Raw genomic sequence first — 24,297 nt, forward strand, 5'->3', positions numbered from 1 at the left:
TAAGCATTCTTCAAGCGTATCTATCCTGACACAGTTATTTTTAATTCTGTAAGGTAGGCTTCCACAAACCAGCACTGGGGTTAAGAACTTCGTAATGTACTAAAAGCTATTAATTTACTTAGATTTTAGGTTGACTTACTGGATAATAAGTGAAGTCTAACAAAAATAGTTTTATAAATAAATTTTATCAAGGTTAATACAGATGTTTTCACTTGATTTTTGCTTTGTCTTCACATTACTCAAAGAATCTTATTGGATTTGATTGCATTTACTTGGCTTTTTAATTTGGCTTTCTCTTTTTAAATATGTAATCATTTTTCTTTGAGTAAATGGAAACTAAATTAAATTGAAGGTTCTCTTATTCCAGGAACAGAAGATTTTTCCTTTATTCTGTTGTTCTGTTAATTTTCGCATTGCATTCACCATGTGCTCATGAAAAGCTATTTACTCAGCAGGCTAATAGACAGATCACAGTCTCAGTAAAGCTAGACTTAAGCTACATTGATACCTCACAGAGGATTTTTCAAGTTTAAAATTCTCAGAGTGACACAAAGACACTGTGTATACAAAGATGTAAGACAGACGGCATGGAAGGATATGTTTATTGCTTATGTTGCAGATAAAGAGTTAATATCTGTAATATATTAAAAGTACTTGTAGGTGAATAAGTTGAGCACCCCAGTAAAAAGCAGTAGCTTATACACACTTTTATATATATATATGGCTGTTTGTTTAGAGATAGCAATGATATAACAGAAGAATTTCACTTTGTATTTTGTGTACTTTTATGCTGTTTAAATTTTATAAGCATGCATTGCTTTTTTATTAGAAAAATGTAAAAATAATAAAAGAGATTTCTACTAAAAAAACATAAACAAAACTCTTGCTGAGGCTCTGATTTTATTAGATAAGGGTTTTTTGGGATGGTTCATATCAGCGGACCCAAACTGTTCCATCTACACAATTCTTGGCTGCCTTAGTAGATGCTTCTCTAAATATCTTTTGTCATTCTGTATTTATTGAGTGTTCAATATTTAATTTAAATCAAATAAAAACAGTGTAGAGACAAAAGAGGAAAGCCTGATGTCTAGAAACATATAATGAAATGGTTAAGACAGGAGTTGTGAAATACTTGGCTGCTAGTGTTAATACTCATTATTTGGGAGCACTTTTTTAAAAACTATTTTATTTTTGGCTGTGTTGGGTCTTCGTTGCTGCGTGCGGGCTTTCTCTAGTTGCGGTGAGTGGGGGCTACTCTTTGTTGAGGTACGCAGGCTTCTCATTGCGGTGACTTCTCTTGTTGTGGAGCACGGGCTCTAGGCGCGCGGTCTTCAGTAATTGCAGCACGTGGGCTCAGCAGTTGTGGCTCGCAGGCTCTAGAGCACAGGTTCAGTAGTTGTGGCACACAGGCTTAGTTGTTCCGCGGCATGTGGGATCTTCCCGGACCAGGGCTCAAACCTGTGTCCCCTGCATTGGCAGGCAGATTCTTAACCACTGCGCCACCAGGGAAGCCCTATTTGGGAGCACTTTAAACATTATAAGAAAATTAATCTCATATTATGATGTTAATGCTTTTACGTGCTTTACTTTTAAATATATTTCAGAAGTCTTACCAAACTGATGTGTTATTTTCTATAGATTTCCAGCACCTATCTAGAGAGCAATTGGCCTATACGGGTGAGTTATTTGTTACTTTGTTAGTGTTAACTTTCATTGGATAGCATTTGCTGCAAGAGGTATTCTGGGAATTGAGCCTTTCAGTGGGTGCACTGATAAAAGTAAAATTTCAGTACTTGCTTCCTTGTACATTGTTAGTGTAACTCTATAATTTGGTCAAATGTAACATGTATAAATGTTAAGATTTTTGAATTTAGCATTGTACATTTAATTCTCTTAGCAAATGTTTATTAATAGTCTGCTTGCCTGACATAATCCTCAGCTCTTTACGCCTAATTAAAAAACTCAAGGAAGAGCTCTTAATTTTTTTTTTTAATCAGTTTTCAGCTATTGATAAGCTTGGACAGAATATTGCTGTGGTTGGCAAGTTTGGTTTTGCACATTACTCTTTACTCACCAAAAAATGGAAGCTTTTTGGAAACATTACCCAGGTTAGTCTTTTTGAAATTAAAAACCTATTTCTCAAAGTATGAGAGAACTACAATATGAAATAAGTATAAAGTAAACCACTGTTTACTTATTAAAAAGTAAAATTTTAAAAATTAAAAAGTAAAAATATTAAAAAGTGACACTGGATTATACTAAGGGTCAGTTCTGATAAAGTACTTGATATTTGATAAAAGATTTTGTATTGAGATAGTTGGTTTGTTTTTAATTCTTGTTAAGATGAGACACTATAATCCTGTAACTTGAGGATTTACTCTTACATTCCAGGTAGAGTTCATCAGATATGATCGGAATAAATCTCCACAAAATTTGAGATCATTCCCTGCTTGTCTGTGTATGACATAAATATTTGGGTAGCATACAAACATATGCAGTTGGATTTTGCAAGAATCAAATAGGAGGAAAAGAAGGAAGTTAACATTTAATAGGTGCCTACTGTGTACCGGGCACTTCCACATATGTTATCTCATTGTTCTTCATAACAACCCAATGAGAGCACTATTGTTACTCACCATTTTATAAAAGAGAAACTAGGATTCAGAGTCAAGCAGCTGATAAATGATAAACCCAGAATTTAAACCAAGGTCTGTTGAATGTGGAATAATGATGCTACATGGTACCCAGTTATTTTGAATGATGTATTTTATGTCTTACAGAAATATTTATTTCTTTCAAAGTAGGATGTGAATCATTATTAGTAAAGGCCCTAGAGTAATACTTAATGTTGAGGGGGGCGGGAAGAGAGTAGAGCAGAAATAATTAGAGCTTTCATTGTCTGATTAGGACTATTTTACAAGTCTGTTACTGGCAGGAATAAATGTAAATATGTTTTTTATATTTTCTTTTAAGGAGCAAAATATGATTGTGACAGGTGGCTTAGCCTGGTGGAATGATTTTATTGTCCTTGCATGCTATAACATAAGTGATCATCAAGAGGAGGTATGTTTTTGCTTTCTCAGAAATAACAAGATTTTTACATTTTAAAGATATTAAGCACAGTTTGGTTTTTATATAAAAATAACCTATTGAAAATGAACAAAACGTTTTACTTTTTAATCAAGAATTTGGCATTTTTAACAAATGGGATTTTCATTTCAGGTTACTTAAAAATTTAAAGGGGTAATCAGGACTTCTGTGATAACTTTTTCTAAGGAGTTTAGCCATTAGACATTCTCTATAAAGTTTGTAAATAATAAAAAATAGTTAAAAGTTGAGAAGTTTATAAAGATAGCTGTCCTTAGAGATTTATTAACTTATTTATTTTTTGAGAAACTACTGATCTCCTTGTATCAGGTCTAAATGCGCAGGTCTAAAAGGAGTATCTCATAATAGTACATCACAGTTTTGATCACTTCATCTTTTAGTTATTTGTAGAATGAGCCTACCCTGTCAAAATATAAACATCCATTTGTTATTAATGCTCAGATTAGTCTTTAACTCCTCTTACTTGAAAAAAGTCAGTAGATAATAAAACAGCATGTCTAAGGTATTCAGTCATCCATGGTAGGTATCTTGTTTTTACAGTTTTCTTTATTTTTGTTTTCTATAGCTCAGAGTATACTTGAGAACGTCAAATCTGGACAATGCTTTTGCTCATGTCACCAAAACACAAGCAGAAACATTACTGCTTAGTGTCTTCCGGGACATGGTAATAGTATTTAGAGCAGACTGTTCAATATGCCTTTACAGTATTGAAAGGAAATCTGATGGGTAAGTATATAACGTGTGACACTTTTTGTGTTTTGTGTCACTTTTTGCTCCTATTTATCATGTTTCCTCTGTAGTTTTTATTTCTCAAAACGGTTACTCTAATTTTATATTTAGTTTCCTTTGTTTTAGGAGTTAAAAAAGCAAGGAATTTTAATTAGTGATATTCATATAGTAGTTATTTTTTAGCTACCAAAATAATTAAAGAGCCTGTACCAACTTCTTCAGCTAATCTTACTGGACTCATTTGAGAAAAATCTAGCTCGGGATGGGGTAAAGCTTTAAATACTAACTTTTTTTTCACAATCTTGAAAACAAGTGGTTACTAACTATCCTGGTGTTCTAGAAACTTGGGGAAATTTGTAGGAGTTTACAGCTTTAAGGCCTGAGGAAGCATGACCTTAGAAGACTCATTCATATTTTAACTGAGATAGATGACTGTAGTCTGGGAAAGGAAAAACTGTCAGACCTGTTGGAGCTGCGTGTTACCTATATTCTTGGCATCTCGCTGGCTTGCGGCGTTTAGACCATTCTTCTTGAGTTTTATTTTGTTCTCAAATGGTTTTTGTTTCTTTTTTTAAACAGCTATGAAGTGCATATTTGCTGAAGTAGCTTATAATGGAGGAGTAATATAAAAATAAAAATTAATAAATCTACTAGCCTCAGAACGCATGTCTTTCTCAACCATTTCTCAACTGACTAAGCTATGCCTATAGCTTCTTCCCAGTTTATTTCTTCCTTTCTACATCTTACTCCCTTTTTTTCTCTCCCTCATTTCCAGATGTATTCTTGGATGCCACAACCTTGTTGGTCTGCTGTTTAAAGGATACTTGGGGAGGAGAAAATGATAGGTAGAAGGCATTTGGGCCCATAAACATAAAATCTCATACTATTAGTAGTGGAAAAGGAAAAAACCTCATTAGCATTGTTGTTGAGGTGTATGGGTTTCTTTCTCTTTTTTTGCAGTCCAAATACTGCTGGTATCCAAGTTCTTCAGGAAGTCTCCATGTCACGCTACATTCCCCACCCTTTCCTGGTAGTATCTGTCACTCTGACATCAGTGAGTACAGAGAATGGAATCACCTTGAAAATGCCACAGCAGGTACCATTCTATTATCAGAGCTCTTAGAGTTTTCATTTCAGTTTTTTGTGTTTTAATTTGATTTTAGGAACTATTTATTTGTTCAGCAAATACATACTAAATGTCTAGAATTTGCCTTGCATGAAGCTGCTGGGTTACAGTGGCAAACTAAACAAACATGGTTTCTGCTCATACTATAAAAAAATAATTACATACATAATTAATTACAATTGTGATGTGTATACCAAAAAGTAATATAGCTTACTGTGTATAACAAAAACCTGGAGTAGTCTAAGCAATCACAGAAGATTTCTGTATCATTTAAATTGAAACCTGAAGAACAAGTGGCGGTTATCTAAGTAAAGAAGGGGAATTTCAGGCAGAGGGAATGGTATTCAAAGGCCCATAGATAAGAGAGAACATGACGCATTCAGGGAATTGGAAGAAATTTCAGTGACTGGAACATAGAGTATGAGAGGATGAGAGTCTTATTGATAATACGGACTTTGGAGTTTGTCTTAAAGTCTAAAGCGTTTTAAGCTGGATGTTATTAGATCTAAGCTTTATAATGTTAGAGAAAACATTACAAAGGAGGAAAATGAAACAGAGTGGGACAGAACTGGATGTAGGGAGAGCAGCTGAAAGGCCACTGTAATGATCTAGGTGAATGGTGTCTGTGGCCCGAACTTGGGTAGGGAAAAGAAGATGGAAAGAAGTGGAAGGAATATGACATATAGAGGACTCCATGATTAGTTAATTATGAACAAAGAGAAGGGATAATCCCATAGCTTCTGGTTAAAGTAGCTGTGTAGGTAGCAGTGTCACCAGGACCCAGGTATTACAACTTTCTATTCCAAGCCTCCTTCCATTATACCACTGGTTTCCAAACTTCATGTCAATGTGGAACCCATTTTCAAAGGAAGGTTCTGTGTGGATTTATTTGTCATCCCTGTCTGCCCAGTCTGTCTTTTACTTCCTATTAAGGCACTTCCACTGAGTGCCTGTGAAATACAGGTCCCATTTTTCTCTGCAAACTCTATTTCATGTAACAAGATAGTCCTAGTTGATAAGGGGAAGTTATCTTTTACAGAAGAACTCTAGCTAAAAGATATGGAAGGAATGTAAGAATTTAAGAATCACCATTTTGCAGCCCGTGAAGAAATGAGTGATTCAGGCAGTGATCATTGGATGAAACCAATGAAAGGTTGATGGGAACTTTACAATGAAGGTATCAAGTTGTCATGCCCAAGCCTTATTAATCAATTTTAGCATCACTAAAAGTGGGAGAACCAGATGTGGCATGCTTCCTGGGGTGAAGCAACCTGAAGTTCACGTGAAGAATTACTAGCAAAAACATTGAGCCTGATCTGAATCAAGCTTATAGAGTCATCTTCTATTCACAGAAAATACAGGGAAAGAGGTTTAGTTTAATGATATTTTATAGGAAAGCTGCAGGTCAATAATGTGGGGGAAAAAAGAAAAGATTCTTCTAAATAAGACTTTCGAGCTATAAGAACAAAATGCATGCGTAAGTTCATTTGTATCTTGATTCAAATAGGCTATATATAAAAAGACACTGTTGAAACAATTTGCAGTATTTAAATGTGAACTAAGGAATAGTTGTAAGTTTTATTACATTTAGATGTGATATTGGCGTTGTGATTATATAAGCAAATATCCGTATATTTTAGAGATGCCTATTAAATGTATACGGGTAAAATGGCATGGTATCTTTTAAAATGCTTTGGCAAAATAAGTAAAAAGAAAAGAGGGATAGGTGGAGCAAACCTTGATAGTTGTGAATCTGGATGATGGGAATAAGGGGGCGCTGTTTGTTGTACATTTTACATACTTTTGATCATGTTTGAAGTTGTCATATTAGAAAAAAAAGGACTCCTTGTATATCCTAGATAATACTATTAGGCAATCAGTGGCATCAGTAATACTGGGTGCCCCATTTTAAGAGGGCCCTTCACAAAGAGGAGATACTTAACTTGGTAAAGAGCAGATTAAGAAGTGAGTTGAAATATAATAGGAAATAGACTAATTACATCTTGCACAGAGGGAAGACCAAGATTTAAAGCAAAGCAAGTCTTGATTTAACAACAAAAAACTAGCAGTAAGAACTGTTCAACAGTAAGGTGGCCTTCACTCAGGAGAGAGGTGAGCACCTTGTCTCTGAAGCTTCCAATGAGAATTATCTACCAGGGATTTTTTAGGGTAAGAGATGGTATGTTGGGTTCCTTCAAATTTAGGATTTTGAGGATACATGTAGTCCCTGCTTGTATGTTACAGTCAGTTTCTGAAAAGTTCATTAAAGTTGCCTGCGAGGGCTGTTGTGGTCACGGGTTCGTACGTATTGTAATATTATCAGTAGAAAATGTTGACTGCACGTAGAGCTGAAGGAAAAAAAAGAATTTTGTTTTTTTAAAAAATGAAGTAGTATAAAATGTAGTGGTGAATTTACCATCTTAAAACTTAAAAGTGGTCATTATGAACATTAATCAGATTTTAGTGAACTTCAGTAAATGCTCTTTAGGTCTTTTGAAGTGTTTGAGGAGTTTGTCCCTATGCCAGTCCCCAAGCAGTCATATTGTTTGATTCTTGGCATTGCATATTCATTTTCCTTTTTCCTCTACTCTCTAGTGCTTATAATTCCCACATAGCTTTTAAATTCCATTTTTCCTTCTCTTACCTCCAAGTTATTTGCTTTTTCTCGTGTGTTAGGACAGATGTTCAATTTTTAGTTTTCATGTCATTATGTGCTAAGTGGGGAAATGAAGATTTCTTTCCAAATAAAATTCTTGAGTTTTGTGACAGTTGCTTGGAGATTTTGTAGGGTTATTTTTTAAATTTCTACTTTGTAAATTAACAGCAGTTCATATCATGCTTACTACCTACCTGGATATGATCTAAAGCAAAAAAGAATAACAGAGCCTGTGAGTATTCTGTACCCTTTTGCCATTTCTTTATACACAGTCCCTTGTGTCTTAGAGCAGTGCAAAAGAGCATTTCATATATCTGAATATTTTTTGCAAGTAGAATACATAGGGTGACCGTTGTTTTCTTTACCAAACCCTAAATGATATCGGCAGCTTAAATTCATCCAGCCAGCAAGAGTCAAAGCTGGGACATAATCCATGTCTTCTGAATAATAATCCTTTCCTTGAATAATCATCCTTTCCTTCTTAAAACTCTTTCCTTCTCTGGTCTGTGACATCATGCTCGATTTCTTTTCTTGCCTTCAAAAGCTTAGACAGTGGCCCTCTGCTCTTTTGCCTCCCATATACTTTGCCTCAGAAAACTCATCTGTTTCCTTCAGCTTACCAGGTTTGCCTTTATGGTTATGATTCTGGTATTCATCTCCAGTTAAGTCATCTCTCACAACGTTTTTACTTGAAAGTCTTAAGATTCTTTCTAATTTAAAATGGGCAATAGAAGGAAACTCTTCAGTTTCCCTTCCCTAAACTATTTTCTCCTCCTAACTTGTAGCACCTCGCCTAGATTCAGTTCCCTGAAATCATCTTTGATTCAGCTTTCTTTTTCTACCCTTCATGTCTAGAATATAAGTAAGTTTTTGTTTTAATCAAAATGCTTTTTCCTCTTTACAAATGAAAATGACTTGATGTCTGAGATTCATTTTAAAACAGTGCTCCTGAAACTTAAAGCTGGGTGATAGGGTTCAGTGAAAATCATTATACTAGGTTCTCTACTTTGGGGTTTGATTGAAATTTTCCTTAATAAAAAGGCAGACTGTTTCCTTCATTCTTTTTTTTTTTTTGCGGTACGTGGGCCTCTCACTGTTGTGGCCTCTCCCGTTGCGGAGCACAGGCTCCGGACGCACAGGCTCAGTGGCCATGGCTCACGGGCCCAGCCGCTCCGCGGCATGTGGGATCTTCCCAGACCGGGGCACGAACCCGCGTCCCCTGCATCGGCAGGCGAACTCTCAACCACTGCGCCACCAGGGAAGCCCCTGTTTCCTTCATTCTTGAAGTCACCACCCATGATATCTTCCTCTCCTCAGTAATCCATCCTGAATAACTCAGAATTTTTAATAACTCCCTTATTCAGGGACCATACATGGTGGCTTATTTCCTGCTATATTTTTACCTGACTTTCCAAGTCCTCTTTGAAGGTCTGTTACCATCAGCATTTTTTCTCATAACATCCCTAATTTAGCCAGATTGTTCTCACTTTCCCAGTAGAACTATTTTATCCTACCTGTGTCATTTATATTGCATTCTTCAACTAAAGTACCAACGCTTTTTCTCCCACCCGTGTAGGTTAACCTCACCTTTCAAGTCCCACCTCATCCTTTAAGCCCTGTCTAGCTGTGCCGGCCAGGTCACTGAAGTGATGTCTCATTTTTATGAACTTCTGAAGGTCTTTTAGTTTTTCCAGGATAATTCAGCTCTGCCCTCAATTTTATATTCACTTGCATTGTTCATTAATTACATTGTGTTAAGCTTGTTCTACCCTAGCCAGACAGCTCGTTGTACTTCCACAGAGCCTAGCAGAATGACTGTACATAGTACACACTCAATATTGTTGTTTGCTTAAACTGTAAACCTTATGCATTGGCAAGGGAAATGCTGAAAACATACCTATTAATTTTTATAAATACAATTTATTTTTCTTTCAGGCTCGTGATGCAGAGAGCATTATGCTGAATCTTGCAGGACAGCTCATCATGATGCAGAGGGACAGATCAGGCCCTCAGATCCGGGAGAAGGACAGTAACACTAACCAAAGGAAACTTGTGAGTAAAGTGCAAGTCATTTAAAACGTTAAGAATGTATGGGAGGAGGATGAAGGAATAAAAGAATTTAAGAGGAGAGTATTATCTTGTGATTTGAAAAGTGAGTAAGTACATAAAATAAGTCTTAAGGCTCTGGGTACAAGACTGTTTGTGAAGGGTGGAAGATGAGATCCTAAAATGATAATAAAATGCTCTGTATGCCGGATGTTACTGCTTAGGCATTATTATTTACAAATTCTAATGGGAAAACAGGATAAATTGGTGAAGTTCCTTGGGGTGGGGGGTGTTCTTTTGGGGTTTTATTTAGATTTAAATACACATACTTTGAAAGGCAGGGTACTATTATTAACTCTGACTCTAAATAAATTCCCCTAATTTTCCTCAAAATTTATACTGTCATTTTGAAAGATTTGGGAAACTAGTACCTAGGAAAACTTAGGAATCTACAAATTTAATAGGGGAAAAACTGATTTCTGTCTCTCCTTCTCCAGCTGCCATTCTGTCCTCCTGTTGTACTAGCCCAGTCTGTTGAAAATGTCTGGACCACGTGTCGAGCAAATAAACAAAAGCGTCACCTTTTGGAGGCCCTCTGGCTGAGCTGTGGAGGTTCAGGGATGAAAGTCTGGCTCCCTCTCTTCCCTAGGGATCACCGTAAGCCCCATTCCTTCTTGTCCCAGCGGATCATGCTGCCTTTCCACATAAATATCTACCCCCTGGCTGTTCTGTTTGAAGATGCATTAGTCCTTGGTGCTGTCAATGACACTGTACTGTATGATTCCTTGTATACTCGGAACAGTGCTAGGGAACAGCTGGAGGTGCTCTTCCCTTTCTGTGTTGTGGAGAGAACCTCTCAGATCTACCTCCACCACATTCTACGTCAGCTGCTGGTGAGGAACCTTGGGGAACAAGCCTTGCTCTTAGCCCAGTCCTGTGCCGCGTTACCTTACTTTCCTCACGTGCTGGAGCTCATGCTCCATGAAGTGCTGGAAGAAGAAGCTACCTCACGGGAGCCCATTCCCGACCCTCTGCTTCCCACTGTGGCAAAATTTATCACCGAGTTCCCACTCTTCCTGCAGACAGTTGTTCATTGTGCCAGGAAGACTGAATATGCCCTGTGGAATTACCTTTTTGCAGCCGTTGGAAACCCCAAGGACTTGTTTGAGGAATGTTTGATGGCTCAGGATTTGGATACTGCTGCCTCGTACCTTATTATTTTACAGGTAACAATTCTCTTCTTACAAAGGTATAAGAATTGTTGAGCGTAAACCTAGAGGAAACGGAAGGCAAATGTCCTGTGTTGGCACTGTGATTGTGTTTAAAGAACTATTACAGTCATGTTTTCTGTTCTTTTTTTTTTTTTTTTTTTTTTTTTCCGGTATGCGGGCCTGTCACTGCTGTGGCCTCTCCCGCTGCGGAGGACAGGCTCTGGATGTGCAGGCTCAGTGGCCATGGCTCACGGGCCCAGCCACTCCGTGGAGTGTGGGATCTTCCCGGACCGGGGCACGAACCCGTGTCCCCTGCATTGGCAGGCGGACTCTCAACCACTGCACCACCAGGGAAGCCCTTTTTTTTTTTTTTTTTTTTTTAAACATCTTTATTGGAGCGTAATTGCTTTATAATGCTGTGTTAGATTCTGCTTTACAACAGAGTGAATCAGTTAAACATATATGTTCCCATATCTCTTCCCTCTTGCATCTCCCTCCCTCCCACCCTCCCTATCCCACCCCTCTAGGTGGTCACAAAGCACCGAACTGATGTCCCTGTGCCATGTGGCTGCTTCCTACTAGCTATCTGTTTTACGTTTGGTAGTGTATATATGTCCATGGCACTCTCTCACTTTGTCACAGCTTACCCTTCCCCCTCCCCATATCCTCAAGTCCATTCTCTAGTACGTCTGTGTCTTTATTCCCATCTTACCCCTAGGTTCTTCATGAGCTTTTTTTTTCCCTTCGATTCCATATATATGTGTTAGCATACAGTATTTGTTTTTCTCTTTCTGACTTACTTCACTCTGTATGACAGACTCTAGGTCCATCCACCTCACTACAAATAACTCAATTTCGTTTCTTTTTATGGCTGAGTGTTATTCTATCGTATATATGTGCCACATCTTCTTTATCCATTCATCCGATGATGGATACTTAGGTTGCTTCCATCTCCTGGCTATTGTAAATAGAGCTGCAATGAACATTTTGGTACATGATTCTTTTTGAATTACGGTTTTCTCAGGGTATATGCCCAGTAGTGGGATTTCTGGGTCATGTGGTAGTTCTATTTGCAGTTTTTAAAGGAACCTCCATACTGTTTTCCACAGTGGCTGTATCAGTTTACATTCCCACCAGCAGTGCAAGAGTGTTCCCTTTTCTCCATATCATCTCCAGCATTTGTTGTTTCTAGATGTTTTGATGATGGCCATTCTGACTGGTGTGAGATGATATCTCATTGTAGTTTTGATTTGCATTTCTCTAATGATTAATGATGTTGAGCAATCTTTCATGTGTTTGTTGGCAGTCTGTATATCTTCTTTAGAGAAATGTCTATTTAGGTCTTCTGCCCATTTTTGGATTGGGTTGTTTGTTTTTTTTATTATTGAGCTGCATGAACTGCATGTAAATTTTGGAGATTAATCCTTTGTCGGTTGCTTCATTTGCAAATATTTTCTCCCATTCTGAGGGTTGTCTTTTCATCTGGTTTATGGTTTCCTTTGCTGTGCAAAAGCTTTGAAGTTTTATTAGGTCCCATTTGTTTATTTTTGTTTTTATTTCCATTTCTCTAGGAGGTGGGTCAGAAAGGATCTTGCTGTGATTTATGTCATAGAGTGTTCTGCCTATGTTTTCCTCTAAGAGTTTGAGAGTTTCTGGCCTTACATTTAGGTCTTTAATCCATTTTGAGCTTATTTTTGTGTATGGTGTTAGGGAGTGTTCTAATCTCATACTTTTACATGTACCTGTCCAGTTTTCCCAGCACCACTTATTGAAGAGGCTGTCTTTTCTCCACTTTATATTCTTGCCTCCATTATCAAAGATAAGTTGACCATATGTGCATGGGTTTATCTCTGGGCTTTCTATCCTGTTCCATTGATCTATATTTCTGTTTCTGTGCCAGTACCATACTGTCTTGATTTCTGTAGCTTTGTAGTATAGTCTGAAGTCAGGGAGCCTGATTCCTTCAGCTCTGTTTCTCGTTCTCAAGATTGCTTTGGCTATTTGGGGTCTTTTGTGTTTCCATACAAGTTGTGAAATTTTTTGTTCTAGTTCTGTGAAAAATGCCAGTGGTAGTCTGATAGGGATTGCATTGAATCTGTAGATTGCTTTGGGTAGTAGAGTCATTTTCACAGTGTTGATTCTTCCAATCCAAGAACATGGTATATCTCTCCATCTATTTGTATCATCTTTAATTTCTTTCATCAGTGTCTTATAATTTTATGCATCCATGTCTTTTATCTCCTTAGGTAGGTTTATTCCTAGATATTTTATTCTTTTTGTTGCAGTGGTAAATGGGAGTGTTTTCTTAATTTCATTTTCAGATTTTTCATCATTAGTGTACAGGAATGCCAGAGATTTCTGTTCATTAATTTTGTATCCTGCTACTTTACCAAATTCATTGATTAGCTCTAGTAGTTTTCTGGTAGCATCTTTGGGATTCTCTATGTATAGTATCATGTCATCTGCAAACAGTGACAGCTTTACTTCTTCTTTTCTGATTTGGATTCCTTTTCTTTCTTTTTCTTCTCTGATTGCTGTGGCTAAAACTTCCAAAACTATGTTGAATAAGAGTGGTGAGAGTGGGCAACCTTGTCTTGTTCCTGATCTTAGTGGAAATGGTTTCAGTTTTTCACCATTGAGGACGATGTTGGCTGTGGGTTTGTCATATATGGCCTTTATTATGTTGAGGAAAGTTCCCTCTATGCCTACTTTCTGCAGGGTTTTTATCATAAATTGGTGTTGAATTTTGTCAAAAGCTTTCCCTGCATCTATTGAGATGATCATATGATTTTTATCCTTCAATTTGTTAATATGGTGTATCACAGTGACTGAATTATGTATATTGAAGAATCCTTGCATTCCTGGGATAAATCCTACTTGATCATGGTGTGTGGTCCTTTTAATGTGCTGTTGCATTCTGTTTGCTAGTATTTTGTTGAGGATTTTTGCATCTATGTTCATCAGTGATACTGGCCTGTAGTTTTCTTTTTTTGTGACATCTTTGTCTGGTTTTGGTATCAGGGTGATAGTGGCCTCATAGAATGAGTTTGGGAGCATTCCTTCCTCTGCTATATTTTGGAAGAGTTTGAGAAGGATAGGTGTTAGCTCTTCTCTAAATGTTTGATAGAATTCACCTGTGAAGCCATCTGGTCCTGGGCTTTTGTTTGTTGGAAGATTTTTAATCACAGTCTCAATTTCAGTGCTTGTGATTGGTCTGTTCATATTTTCTATTTCTTCCTGGTTCAGTCTCGGCAGGTCGTGCATTTCTAAGAATTTGTCCATTTCTTCCAGGTTGTCCATTTTATTGGCATGGAGTTGCTTGTAGTAATCTCTCATGATCCTTTGTATTTCTGCAGTGTCAGTTATTCTCCTTTTTCATTTCTAATCCTATTGATTTGAGTCTTCTCCCTTTTTTCTTGATGAGTCTGGCTAATGGTTTATCAATTTTTTTTATCTTCTCAAAGAACCAGCTTTTAGTTTTATTAATCTTTGCTATCATTTCCTTTATTTCTTTTTCATTTATTTGTGATCTGATCTTTATGATTTCTTTCCTTCTACTAACTTTGGGGGTTTTTTTTTTGTTTTGCGGTACACAGGCCTCTCACTGTTGTGGCCTCTCCCGTTGCAGAGCACAGTCTCCGGATGCGCAGGCCCAGCAGCCATGGCTCACAGGCCCAAACGCTCCGTGGCATGTGGGATCTTCCCAGACCAGGGCACGAACCCGTGTCCCCTGCATCAGCAGGTGGACTCCCAACCACTGCACCAAGAGGGAAGCCCAACTTTGGGGTTTTTTTGTTCTTCTTTCTCTAATTGCTTTAGGTGCAAGGTTAGGTTGTTTATTTGAGATGTTTCCTGTTTCTTAAGGTAGGATTGTATTGCTATAAACTTCCCTCTTAGAACTGCTTTTGCTGCATTCCATAGGTTTTGGGTCGTCGTGTCTCCATTGTCATTTGCTTCTAGGTATTTATTGATTTCCTCTGATTTCTTCAGTGATCACTTCGTTCTTAAGTAGTGTATTGTTTAGCCTCCATGTGTTTGTATTTTTTACAGATCTTTTCCTGTAATTGATATCTAGTCTCATGGCGTTGTGGTCGGAAAAGGTACTCGATACAATTTCAATTTTCTTAAATTTACAAAGGCTTGATTTGTGCCCCCAAGATATGATCTATCCTGGAGAATGTTCACTTGAGAATGAGTGAGAATGAGCACTTGAGAAAAATGTGTATTCTGTTGTTTTTGGATGGAGAGTCCTATAAATATCTATTAAGTCCATCTTGTTTAATGTATCATTTAAAGCTTGTGTTTCCTTATTTATTTTCATTTTGGATGATCTGTCCATTGGTGAAAGTGGGGTGTTAAAGTCCCCTACTATGAATGTGTTACTGTCGATTTCCCCTTTTATGGCTGTTAGTATTTGCCTTATGTATTGAGGTGCCCCTATGTTGGGTGCATAAATATTTACAATTGTTATATCTTCTTCTTGGATCGATCTCTTGATCATTATGTAGTGTCCTTATTTGTCTCTTGTAATAGTCTTTATTTTCAAGTCTATTTTGTCTGATATGAGAATTGCTACTCCAGCTTTCTTTTGGTTTCCACTTGCATGGAATATCTTTTTCCATCCCCTCACTTTTCAGTCTGTATGTGTCCCTAGGTCTGAAGTTGGTCTCTTGTAGATAGCATATATATGGGTCTTGTTTTTGTATGCATTCAGCCAGTCTGTGTCTGTTGGTGGGAGCATTTAATCCATTTACATTTAAGGTAATTATTGATATGTATGTTCCTATTCCCATTTTCTTAATTGTTTTGGGTTTGTTATTGTAGGTCTTTTCCTTCTCCTGTGTTTCCTGCCTAGAGAAGTTCCTTTAGCATTTTTTGTAAAGCTGGTTTGGTGGTGCTGACCTCTCTCAGCTTTTGCTTGTCTGTAAAGTTTTAATTTCTCCATCAAATCTGAATGAGATCCTTGCTGGGTAGAGTAATCTTGGTTGCAGGTTTTTCTCCTTCATCACTTTAAATATGTCCTGCCAGTCCCTTCTGGCTTGCAGAGTTTCTGCTGAAAGATCAGCTGTTAACCTTATGGGGATTCCCTTGTGAGTTATTTGTTGTTTTTCCCTTGCTGCTTTTAATATGTTTTCTTTGTATTTAATTTTTGACAGTTTGATTAATATGTGTCTTGGCATGTTTCTCCTTGGATTTATCCTGTATGGGACTCTCTGTGCTTCCTGGACTTGATTAACTATTTCCTTTCCCATATTAGGGTAGTTTTCAACTATAATCTCTTCAAATATTTTCTCAGTCCCTTTTTCTCTTCTTCTGGGACCCCTATAATTTGAATGTTGGTTCATTTAATGTTGTCCCAGAGGTCTCTGTGACTGTCCTCAGTTCTTTTCATTCTTTCTTCTTCATTCTGCTCTGCAGTAGTTATTTCTACTGTTTTATCTTCCATGTCACTTATCCATTCTTGTGCCTCAGTTATTCTGCTGTTGATCCCTTCTAGAGCATTTTTAATTGTATTTATTGTGTTGTTCATCGTTGCTTGTTTCGTCTTTAGTTCTTCGAGGTCCTTGTTGAATGTTTCTTGCATTTTCTCTATTCTCTTTCCAAGATTTTGGATCATCTTTACTATCATTATTCTGAATTCTTTTTCAGGTAGACTGCCTATTTCCTCTTCATTTGTTAGGTCTGGTGGGTTTTTATCTTGCTCCTTCATCTGCTATGTGTTCTTCTGTCTTCTCATTTTGCTTATCTTACTGTGTTTGGGGTCTCCTTTTTGCAGGCTGCAGGTTCATAGTTCCCGTTGTTTTTGGTGTCTGTCCCCAGTGGCTAAAGTTGGTTCAGTGGGTTGTGTAGATTTCCTGGTGGAGGGGACTAGTGCCTGTGTTCTGGTGGATGAGGCTGGATCTTGTCTTTCTGGTGGGCAGGTTCACGTCTGGTGGTGTGTTTTGGGGTGTCTGTGGCCTTATTATGATTTTAGGCAGCCTCTCTGCTAATGGGTGGAGTTGTGTTCCTGTCTTGCTAGTTGTTTGGTATAGGGTGTCCAGCACTGTAGCTTGCTGGTCGTTGAATGAAGCTGGCTGCTGGTGTTGAGATGGAGATCTCTGGGAGATTTTCGCCGTTTTATATTACATGGAGTTGGGAGGTCTCTTGTGGACCAGTGTCATGAAGTTGGCTCTCCCACCTCAGAGGCACAGCACTGACTCCTGGCTGCAGCACCAAGAGCCTTTCATCCACATGGCTCAGAATAAAAGGGAGAAAAAGTAGAAAGAAAGGAAGAGGATAAAATAAAGTAAGGTAAAATAAATGTCATTAAAATAAAAAATAATTATTAAGAAAAAAAATTTTTTTAAGTAGAAAACAAAAAAAACGGGCAGACAGAACCCTAGGACAAATGGTGGAAGCAAAGCTATACAGACAAAATCTCACACAGAAGCATACACATACACACTCACAAAAAGAGGAAAAGGGGAAAAAATAATATATCTTGCTCTCAAAGTCCCCCTCCTCAATTTGGGATGATTCGTTGTCTATTCATGTATTCCACCGATGCAGGGTACATCACGTTGACTGTGGAGATAATCCGCTGCTCCTGAAGCTGCTGGGAGAGATTTCCCTTTCTCTTCTTCGTTCGCACAGCTCCCGGGGCTCAACTTTGGATTTGGACCCGCCTCTGCGTGTTGGTCACCGGAGGGTGTCTATTCTTTGCTCAGACAGGACGGGGTTAAAGGAGCAGCTGCTTTGGGGGCTCTGGCTCACTCAGGCCGGGGCAGGGGGGGAGGGAGGGGCACGGAGTGCGGGGCGAACCTGCGGCGGCAGAGGTCGGCGTGACGTTGCACCAGCCTGAGGCGTGCTGTGCATTCTCCTGGGGGAGTTGTCCCTGTATCCCGGGACCCTGGCAGTGGCGGGCTGCACAGGCTCCACGGAAGGGGGTGTGGATAGTGACCTGTGCTCACACACGGGCTTCTTGGTGGCGGCAGCAGCTGCCTTAGCGTCTCATGCCCGTCTCTGCGGTCTGCGCTGATAGCCGCGGCTCGCGCCCGTCTCTGGAGCTCCTTTAAGCAGCACTCTTAATCCCCTCTCCTCGCATACCAGGAAACAGAGGGGAAAAAAAATCTTTTTCCTCTTCGGCAGCTCCAGACTTTTTCCCGGACTCCCTCCCGGCTATCCGTGGCGCACTAGCCCCCTTCAGGCTGTGTTCACACTGCCAACCCCAGTCCTCTCCCTGGGATCTGACCTCCGAAGCCCGAGCCTCAGCTCCCAGCCCCGGCCGCCCCAGTGGGTGAGCAGACAATCCTCCCGGGCTGGTGAGTGCTGGTCGGCAACGATCCTCTGTGCAGGAATCTCCCTGCTTTGCCCTCCACACCCCTGTTGCTGTGCTCTCCTCCGTGGCTCCGAAGCTTCCCACTCCGCCACCCGCAGTCTCCACCCGCAAAGGGGCTTCCTAGTGTGTGGAAACCTTTCCTCCTTCACAGCTCCCTCCAACTGGTGCAGGTCCCGTCCCTATTCTTTTGCCTCTGTTTTTTCTTTTTTCTTTTGACCTACCCAGGTACGTGGGGGAGTTTCTTGCCTTTTGGGAGGTCTGAGGTCTTCTGCCAGAGTTCAGTAGGTGTTCTGTAGGAGTTGTTCCACGTGTAGATGTATTTCTGATGTATCTGTGGGGAGGAAGGTGATCTCTGTGTCTTATTCTTCGCCATCTTCCCCCTCTCCTCCTCTGTTCAGTTCTTATCTTTCCTTTTGAAGAACTCAATCTTACCATATGACGGCAGAAAATTTCTTTACTATCATAAAGTAACATTGCAGGGTTGTGTTTTTTTAATCCTGTTTGTCCATAAATAGGCCTAAAACAAATTAATGAGTTTACAGTATTATTTTGAATAATACTGAAGAAGTGTATGTATACATATATACATATTATATATCATAGTACATATAATGATATGCACATATTACAGAAGATTATTGAAATATGTAAGAAACATAATAATAAAGAATTATTTTGAATATCAGTGGGTTTGTCTAAGCTCTCCACAATAATCTCTTTCCTTATAGTGTGGAATTGCTGAGGGGACTCTGATTAGAATGTGGGTTACAACAGAGTACCTTACATTAGGCTCCCCATAGCAAGCAGGGAAGACCCAAACCTGCCGCAGTAATCACACAGTTTTTCTGAAAATAATGGGTTCTTTGAGACTCCTGAAAATTTGTTTCATTATACATTTGACAAAAGGGCTTGATAGTTTGCTTTCCTATTAGTCTGATGTGAATTTGATAGGTTACATTTAAAAGTTCTTTAAAATTACTGCAGAGTTGTTTTCATTGATTAAAGAAGCTAACCATAAACGTTGTTTGAAATTCTGCCTGAAGCAGTTTTCCTGTCAGTTTATTTGCTTCATGGCAACTGATTGAAACCAGAGGGGATATTCAGGCAGAAGCTAAGTGGCCCCGAGATTCTGTGATTCCTTGGGTATTCTTAAAAGGCCACACAGTCATAAAAACAAACAATAAATGCAGCTGTGTTTTGTTTTAGGTCACTCCTTAGACTTTCAGTGATCTCCCAAGCAATGAAATTAGAAACTTGATCAGAATTCCTAAGTTGCTGTGAATTGACAGATAATAATTACAGTTGAACTTGCCTGTTAGGCACCTTTCCATGAAGGCCAAGGCAAGCAGCAAGTTTAAATTTGTGAAAAAATTACAGAGAATGCTCATTGTGTAGCAGGGCTACATACTATTGCCTAAAGCAAAGATTTTTTTAGTCACATTTTCAGAAAACTGTCTGTCGCAGGAAATAGACCTGAGCTTTTTTGGAGTCAGGGAGACAAATTTATATTCTTTTCTGTTGATCTTCAACAGTTATTTAACTCAGTTTTCTCATCTGTAAAATGGGAATGATATACATGTTTTGAGAGTCACTAGGAGAAATGAAAGAATATGTAAGGTTTATGTAAGATACCTGGCAATAATGGGAGTTCAAGAAATCATAAATTATATTACACCAGCAGAGTATTTGCCTCACTTTTCCTTGTATGGTACTTTTTAATGCTTCTTTTAATTTTACTGTTAAACTATTCCCATTGTTGTAGCTGCATTACTTCTCTGGGTTTAGGGAACCGTGGAGATAAAGAATTGCTTATATCTTCCCAAGTCATTTGTAGTATAAAAGGAATTCTTGTCTTCCTTGGTTGTTTTTCTAGAACATGGAAGTACCAGCAGTAAGTAGGCAGCATGCCACCCTTCTGTTCAACACAGCCCTGGAACAAAGCAAATGGGACCTGTGTCGACACATGATTCGATTTCTTAAAGCCATTGGCTCTGGAGAATCTGAGACACCTCCATCCACACCTACAGCTCAGGTTAGTTGCAGAATTGCACAGCTTCTCTAGGCTATTACACCCACGTGGCATCTTCCTCTAATTGTATGGTGTGTAATCATAGGAACCCAGTTCAAGTGGTGGATTTGAGTTCTTCAGGAATCGAAGCATCAGTTTATCCCAGTCAGCTGAAAATGTACCTGCTAGTAAATTCAGCTTACAGAAAACACTAAGTATGCCGTCTGGCCCTTCTGGAAAAAGGTAAAAGAATGAAGAGCCGTTACTGGTTTTAGGGCATTCTGCGACACATTGCATTTCAGGGTGTTTGTAAAATTGCATCTTGGGAAAACAACTATTTGATCCAATTGCAATTCCTTTTTACATTCCCAAAAGGCTTCCCTTTTTTCTTTCTCCAAAGTTCACTTCTTTATCCTTTGTACAGTTTCTGCCCTTTGTACTGGAGTAGATCTTGGTGTGCCCATGCTGAATGCCACTAACTTTAAATTACCTCTGATAATAGAGGACCAGAATAAAAAGGAAGACAGATAAATCTGCAGATAATTCAAAAGCCTTCTTACAGGGCTTCCCTGGTGGCGCAGTGGTTGAGAGTCCGCCTGCCGATGCAGGGGACACGGGTTCGTGCCCTGCTCCAGGAAGATCCCACATGCCGCGGAGCGGCTGGGCCCGTGAGCTATGGCCGCTGAGCCTGCACGTCCGGAGCCTGTGCTCCACAACGGGAGAGGCCACAGCAGTGAGAGGCCCGCGTACCGCAAAAAAAACAAAACAAAACAAAAGCCTTCTTACAGTCAGCAGTTTTACCCTTCTTTCCAACTATACCTCTTGACAAAAAGTAAAATTTAGTTCTCATGTACTTGACTCTCCTGTGACTCTTGAGTGGAGAAGTCATTAAACAGTGGAAGCCAAAAAGAAGTGTATCCTGGAGCCTGAAACCTACATTACACGTAGATGGGTTATTTCTCCTGAGAGGTAACTATGAACTCATACTGAACATTGTAAAATAGAATTTCCTCCGTTTTGTGAGGTCCTTGTATTCCTTCCTGTGTTATTTGGTTCTGTGTGTATTCTTACTACAGTGCCTGACACATAGTGAGAGCTTATTGAACATTTTTTATTGTGATGTTTTACTGCTTTTTCTTATCACAGCCATTAATACAGCCCCATTCCCAGCATGCACACACACCCACCCACCCACCCACACACACACACACACACACACACACACACACACAGTCATGGACTATAAACAAGTTAAATGCAACCATGGAGGATTGTAAACAATTGCCAGGCAAACAGTAGCTTCTCAGCCATGCCCCTGAATTTAAAAGTGCTGGCTAATATATACTAAGCACTGACTATGTGCTAGGCACGGTTCTAAGCATTTCCATGTGTAGGTCTTTCAGTCCTTACAACAGCTCCATATGGGTAGATACTGTTCCACATTACACAGGTGAAAAACAGAGGCCCAGAAAAATAAATTTGCTTTATGTTTGTACAACTAATGTGTGGCAGAGCCAAGATCTGAATCTAGGCAGTCCTGCTCCAATACTGCCTCTTGCTGAAAGCACCCCGTCACCCAGTGACCAGACCAGTTATACCACGTCAGTTCACATGAATAAGGGACAGTAGAATATATTTAGCAGTTAATTTTTAAAAATCCGTTTTGATGTGTCTGTAAAACTCACATTAAGAGACTTCATTTCAGTGTGCTTCTCTCTCGTTAGTTCCTTTGCTCTGATCTTCCCTCTTTTCATTGGTCTTTCCAAATACAGCATTTTTTTGCTCCCTTTCTTTCCTTTATCCAGCTACCATCCTCTTCCTGGTTTGACTTAGTCAGTCTCCTGTTCTTTCCTATTCTATGTTTTCATTATACAAATATGTTTTAAGAGGCTACTATGATCCAGGTATTGTTTAATAGATTGTGGTATCACATGGAGAAGCCCTAATACTTTAGCTTCAATCAGAATTAGATCTTAGATGTCTTACCTCCGTGTCAGCGGTTTCAGTGTTACTTCATAAAAGTATTTGAAGTCCTCCAGTGAAGATTGTTCTGTAGCTTTCTTGTGTTCCCACTTACAGATGGAGCAAAGACAGTGACTGTGCTGAGAACATGTATATTGATATGATGCTCTGGAGACATGCCCGGCGTCTCTTAGAAGAAGTTCGGCTAAAGGATCTCGGCTGCTTTGCAGCGCAGCTGGGCTTTGAACTAATTAGTTGGCTATGCAAGGAACGTACCCGAGCTGCCCGAGTAGACAACTTTGTGTTAGCCCTGAAGAGACTCCACAAAGATTTCCTATGGCCACTTCCCATCATCCCAGCTTCTTCTCTCAGTTCTCCTTTCAAAAATGGAAAATACCGAACAGGTAATGTAGGCTTTGTGTTACTTGTACAGGGAGGATTGTATTTTGCTCCAAATATGTAGACATTTTGCTGTTAGTTGATATTCAAGGAAGTCTTTTCATTCCAAGGTCACAACAGATAAAAGCTAACTTTTGGTGCATCACTTGGAACATCCACCATTTGACTAAGGATGTAAATAAAGTAGAACATACGTCTCTAGGTCTTATGACCTTTAAGTCTAATTTATAAATCCAGCCAATTGTTGTATCAAATGATCAGCAAGTTGAGCATTGACTGAACATAGAAGCTCCCACATTTGTTTTTTGTAGGAAGGAGTTATTAATCACAGACCTCAAAATGAGCTAAATTGTGACTTATCTGACAGGACTCATTCCAGAGAAATGGTAAAAATGCATCTTGAGAGCTTGGGCCATCTTCTAAATTACGAGAGGACAAAGTGAAACTGTATTTTGATAAAAGAAAAAAGTTTTTTTAGTTCAGGTCTTTTACAGAAGACTGTTGTAATTATTATCACTTATGAAAATTCAAACAAACCTTTATTATGGCATTTGGAAACTTCATGTCACGTTAAAACCAAGGAAAATCATTTAAAGATGAACAGAATAAAGTTTTGCCTAGTTCTAGTAAGATACATGATGATATAAGATGACTGCTGGGTGGCGTTATATAGTCAGTCCATTCTGTTACAGTCCCACATCCCTGGTTCAGTGGATGGATGATGCAGTATAGGGACAGTAATTAGCTCTGAACTTGTAGTATTTGGGGTTGGTGAGGGAAGAGAAGCTGAAAGAACTGAATTGGAAATGGCAGTGTGTGCACCTTTAATTCCCATTTTTTTCTTTGTTTTTGGACCTACCTTGCAGTGGGAGAGCAGCTGTTAACGTCCCAGTCAGCTGACCCATTTTTGAACCTTGAGATAGACGCTGGCATCTCTAATGTCCAACGAAGTCGCAGCTGGCTCGGCAACATTGGCCCCACGCATCATGAAATAGACACAGCCTCATCCCATGGACCACAGATGCAAGACGCCTTCCTTTCACCTTTATCTAATAAAGGTAGATATCATTTTAAACCCTAGCTCCTCTTCAGTTCCTGTGGAGGAAAGTTTATATGCTATAGCACTTCAGAGAGAGAGCTTCACTCTTTTCTTTCAAGATATGTCCTTGAGGATTAGCCATTTGTATCTGCTGGAGGGGTGGATAGTTACTAGAACAAGGCCATATTGGCCTTGACTATACTTTGCTATGTTTATTTTAGATAAATGAAATAGGTAAATTCTCATTACAGCTCAGCACTAATAAATGAACCTTTGTAATCAACTTTGATGATACAGAAACACTAACTTTGAACCTCAAGTAAGCAAAATGTTATCCGTGTGTAAAGAATTCCATTCTTCTCATAGGTAGACCCGTATCATGAAAAATTGTACCCAGTTATCTTCTATTTTTTATTTCACTGATACAAATTTATGGAAAATTTTTTTTCTCTTATAAATTCCTGCATGATATCCTTAATTTTGCCTCTTAGCCTTCAAAGCCTAAAATATTACTGTCTGACCCTTTATCAAAAAATGTGTGTCAGCTTCTGCAATTATAGTAATGGTTACATTACAGGTTGAAGAAGTTTTAAAGTGATTTATGTTGTTTAGGTTTATATAAGAACTTAAGTAGCAACTGGTCTGATTTTTCTGGAGTTTTTTAATGGCCAGGCATTCACCTGATGTTTGATTTT

At 38.9% G+C, this 24,297-nt stretch overlaps 1 protein-coding gene across 7 annotated transcripts in view; it reads left to right on the top strand.

Annotated features, from left to right (window-relative positions):
- Window positions 1-24,297, top strand: part of RIC1 (RIC1 homolog, RAB6A GEF complex partner 1) — a 175,707-nt gene that overhangs the window by 118,475 nt on the left and 32,935 nt on the right. For all 7 annotated transcript variants that reach the window (XR_004350264.1, XR_004350265.1, XM_032634229.1 and 4 more), the window contains 11 exons: window positions 1,639-1,677; window positions 1,998-2,108; window positions 2,974-3,063; window positions 3,674-3,834; window positions 4,798-4,933; window positions 9,555-9,671; window positions 10,163-10,891; window positions 20,068-20,226; window positions 20,309-20,445; window positions 22,282-22,568; window positions 23,430-23,621. Coding sequence is in view for 5 of the 7 variants with exons in the window: in XM_032634229.1 (XP_032490120.1) it covers window positions 1,639-1,677; window positions 1,998-2,108; window positions 2,974-3,063; window positions 3,674-3,834; window positions 4,798-4,933; window positions 9,555-9,671; window positions 10,163-10,891; window positions 20,068-20,226; window positions 20,309-20,445; window positions 22,282-22,568; window positions 23,430-23,621 (2,158 nt within the window). In the remaining 2 variants the exon portion in view is untranslated. The remainder of the gene's footprint in view (window positions 1-1,638; window positions 1,678-1,997; window positions 2,109-2,973; window positions 3,064-3,673; window positions 3,835-4,797; window positions 4,934-9,554; window positions 9,672-10,162; window positions 10,892-20,067; window positions 20,227-20,308; window positions 20,446-22,281; window positions 22,569-23,429; window positions 23,622-24,297) is intronic.

The sequence above is a fragment of the Phocoena sinus genome, chromosome 6, assembly GCF_008692025.1.
Source record: "Phocoena sinus isolate mPhoSin1 chromosome 6, mPhoSin1.pri, whole genome shotgun sequence".
NCBI classification, from domain to species: domain Eukaryota; kingdom Metazoa; phylum Chordata; class Mammalia; order Artiodactyla; family Phocoenidae; genus Phocoena; species Phocoena sinus.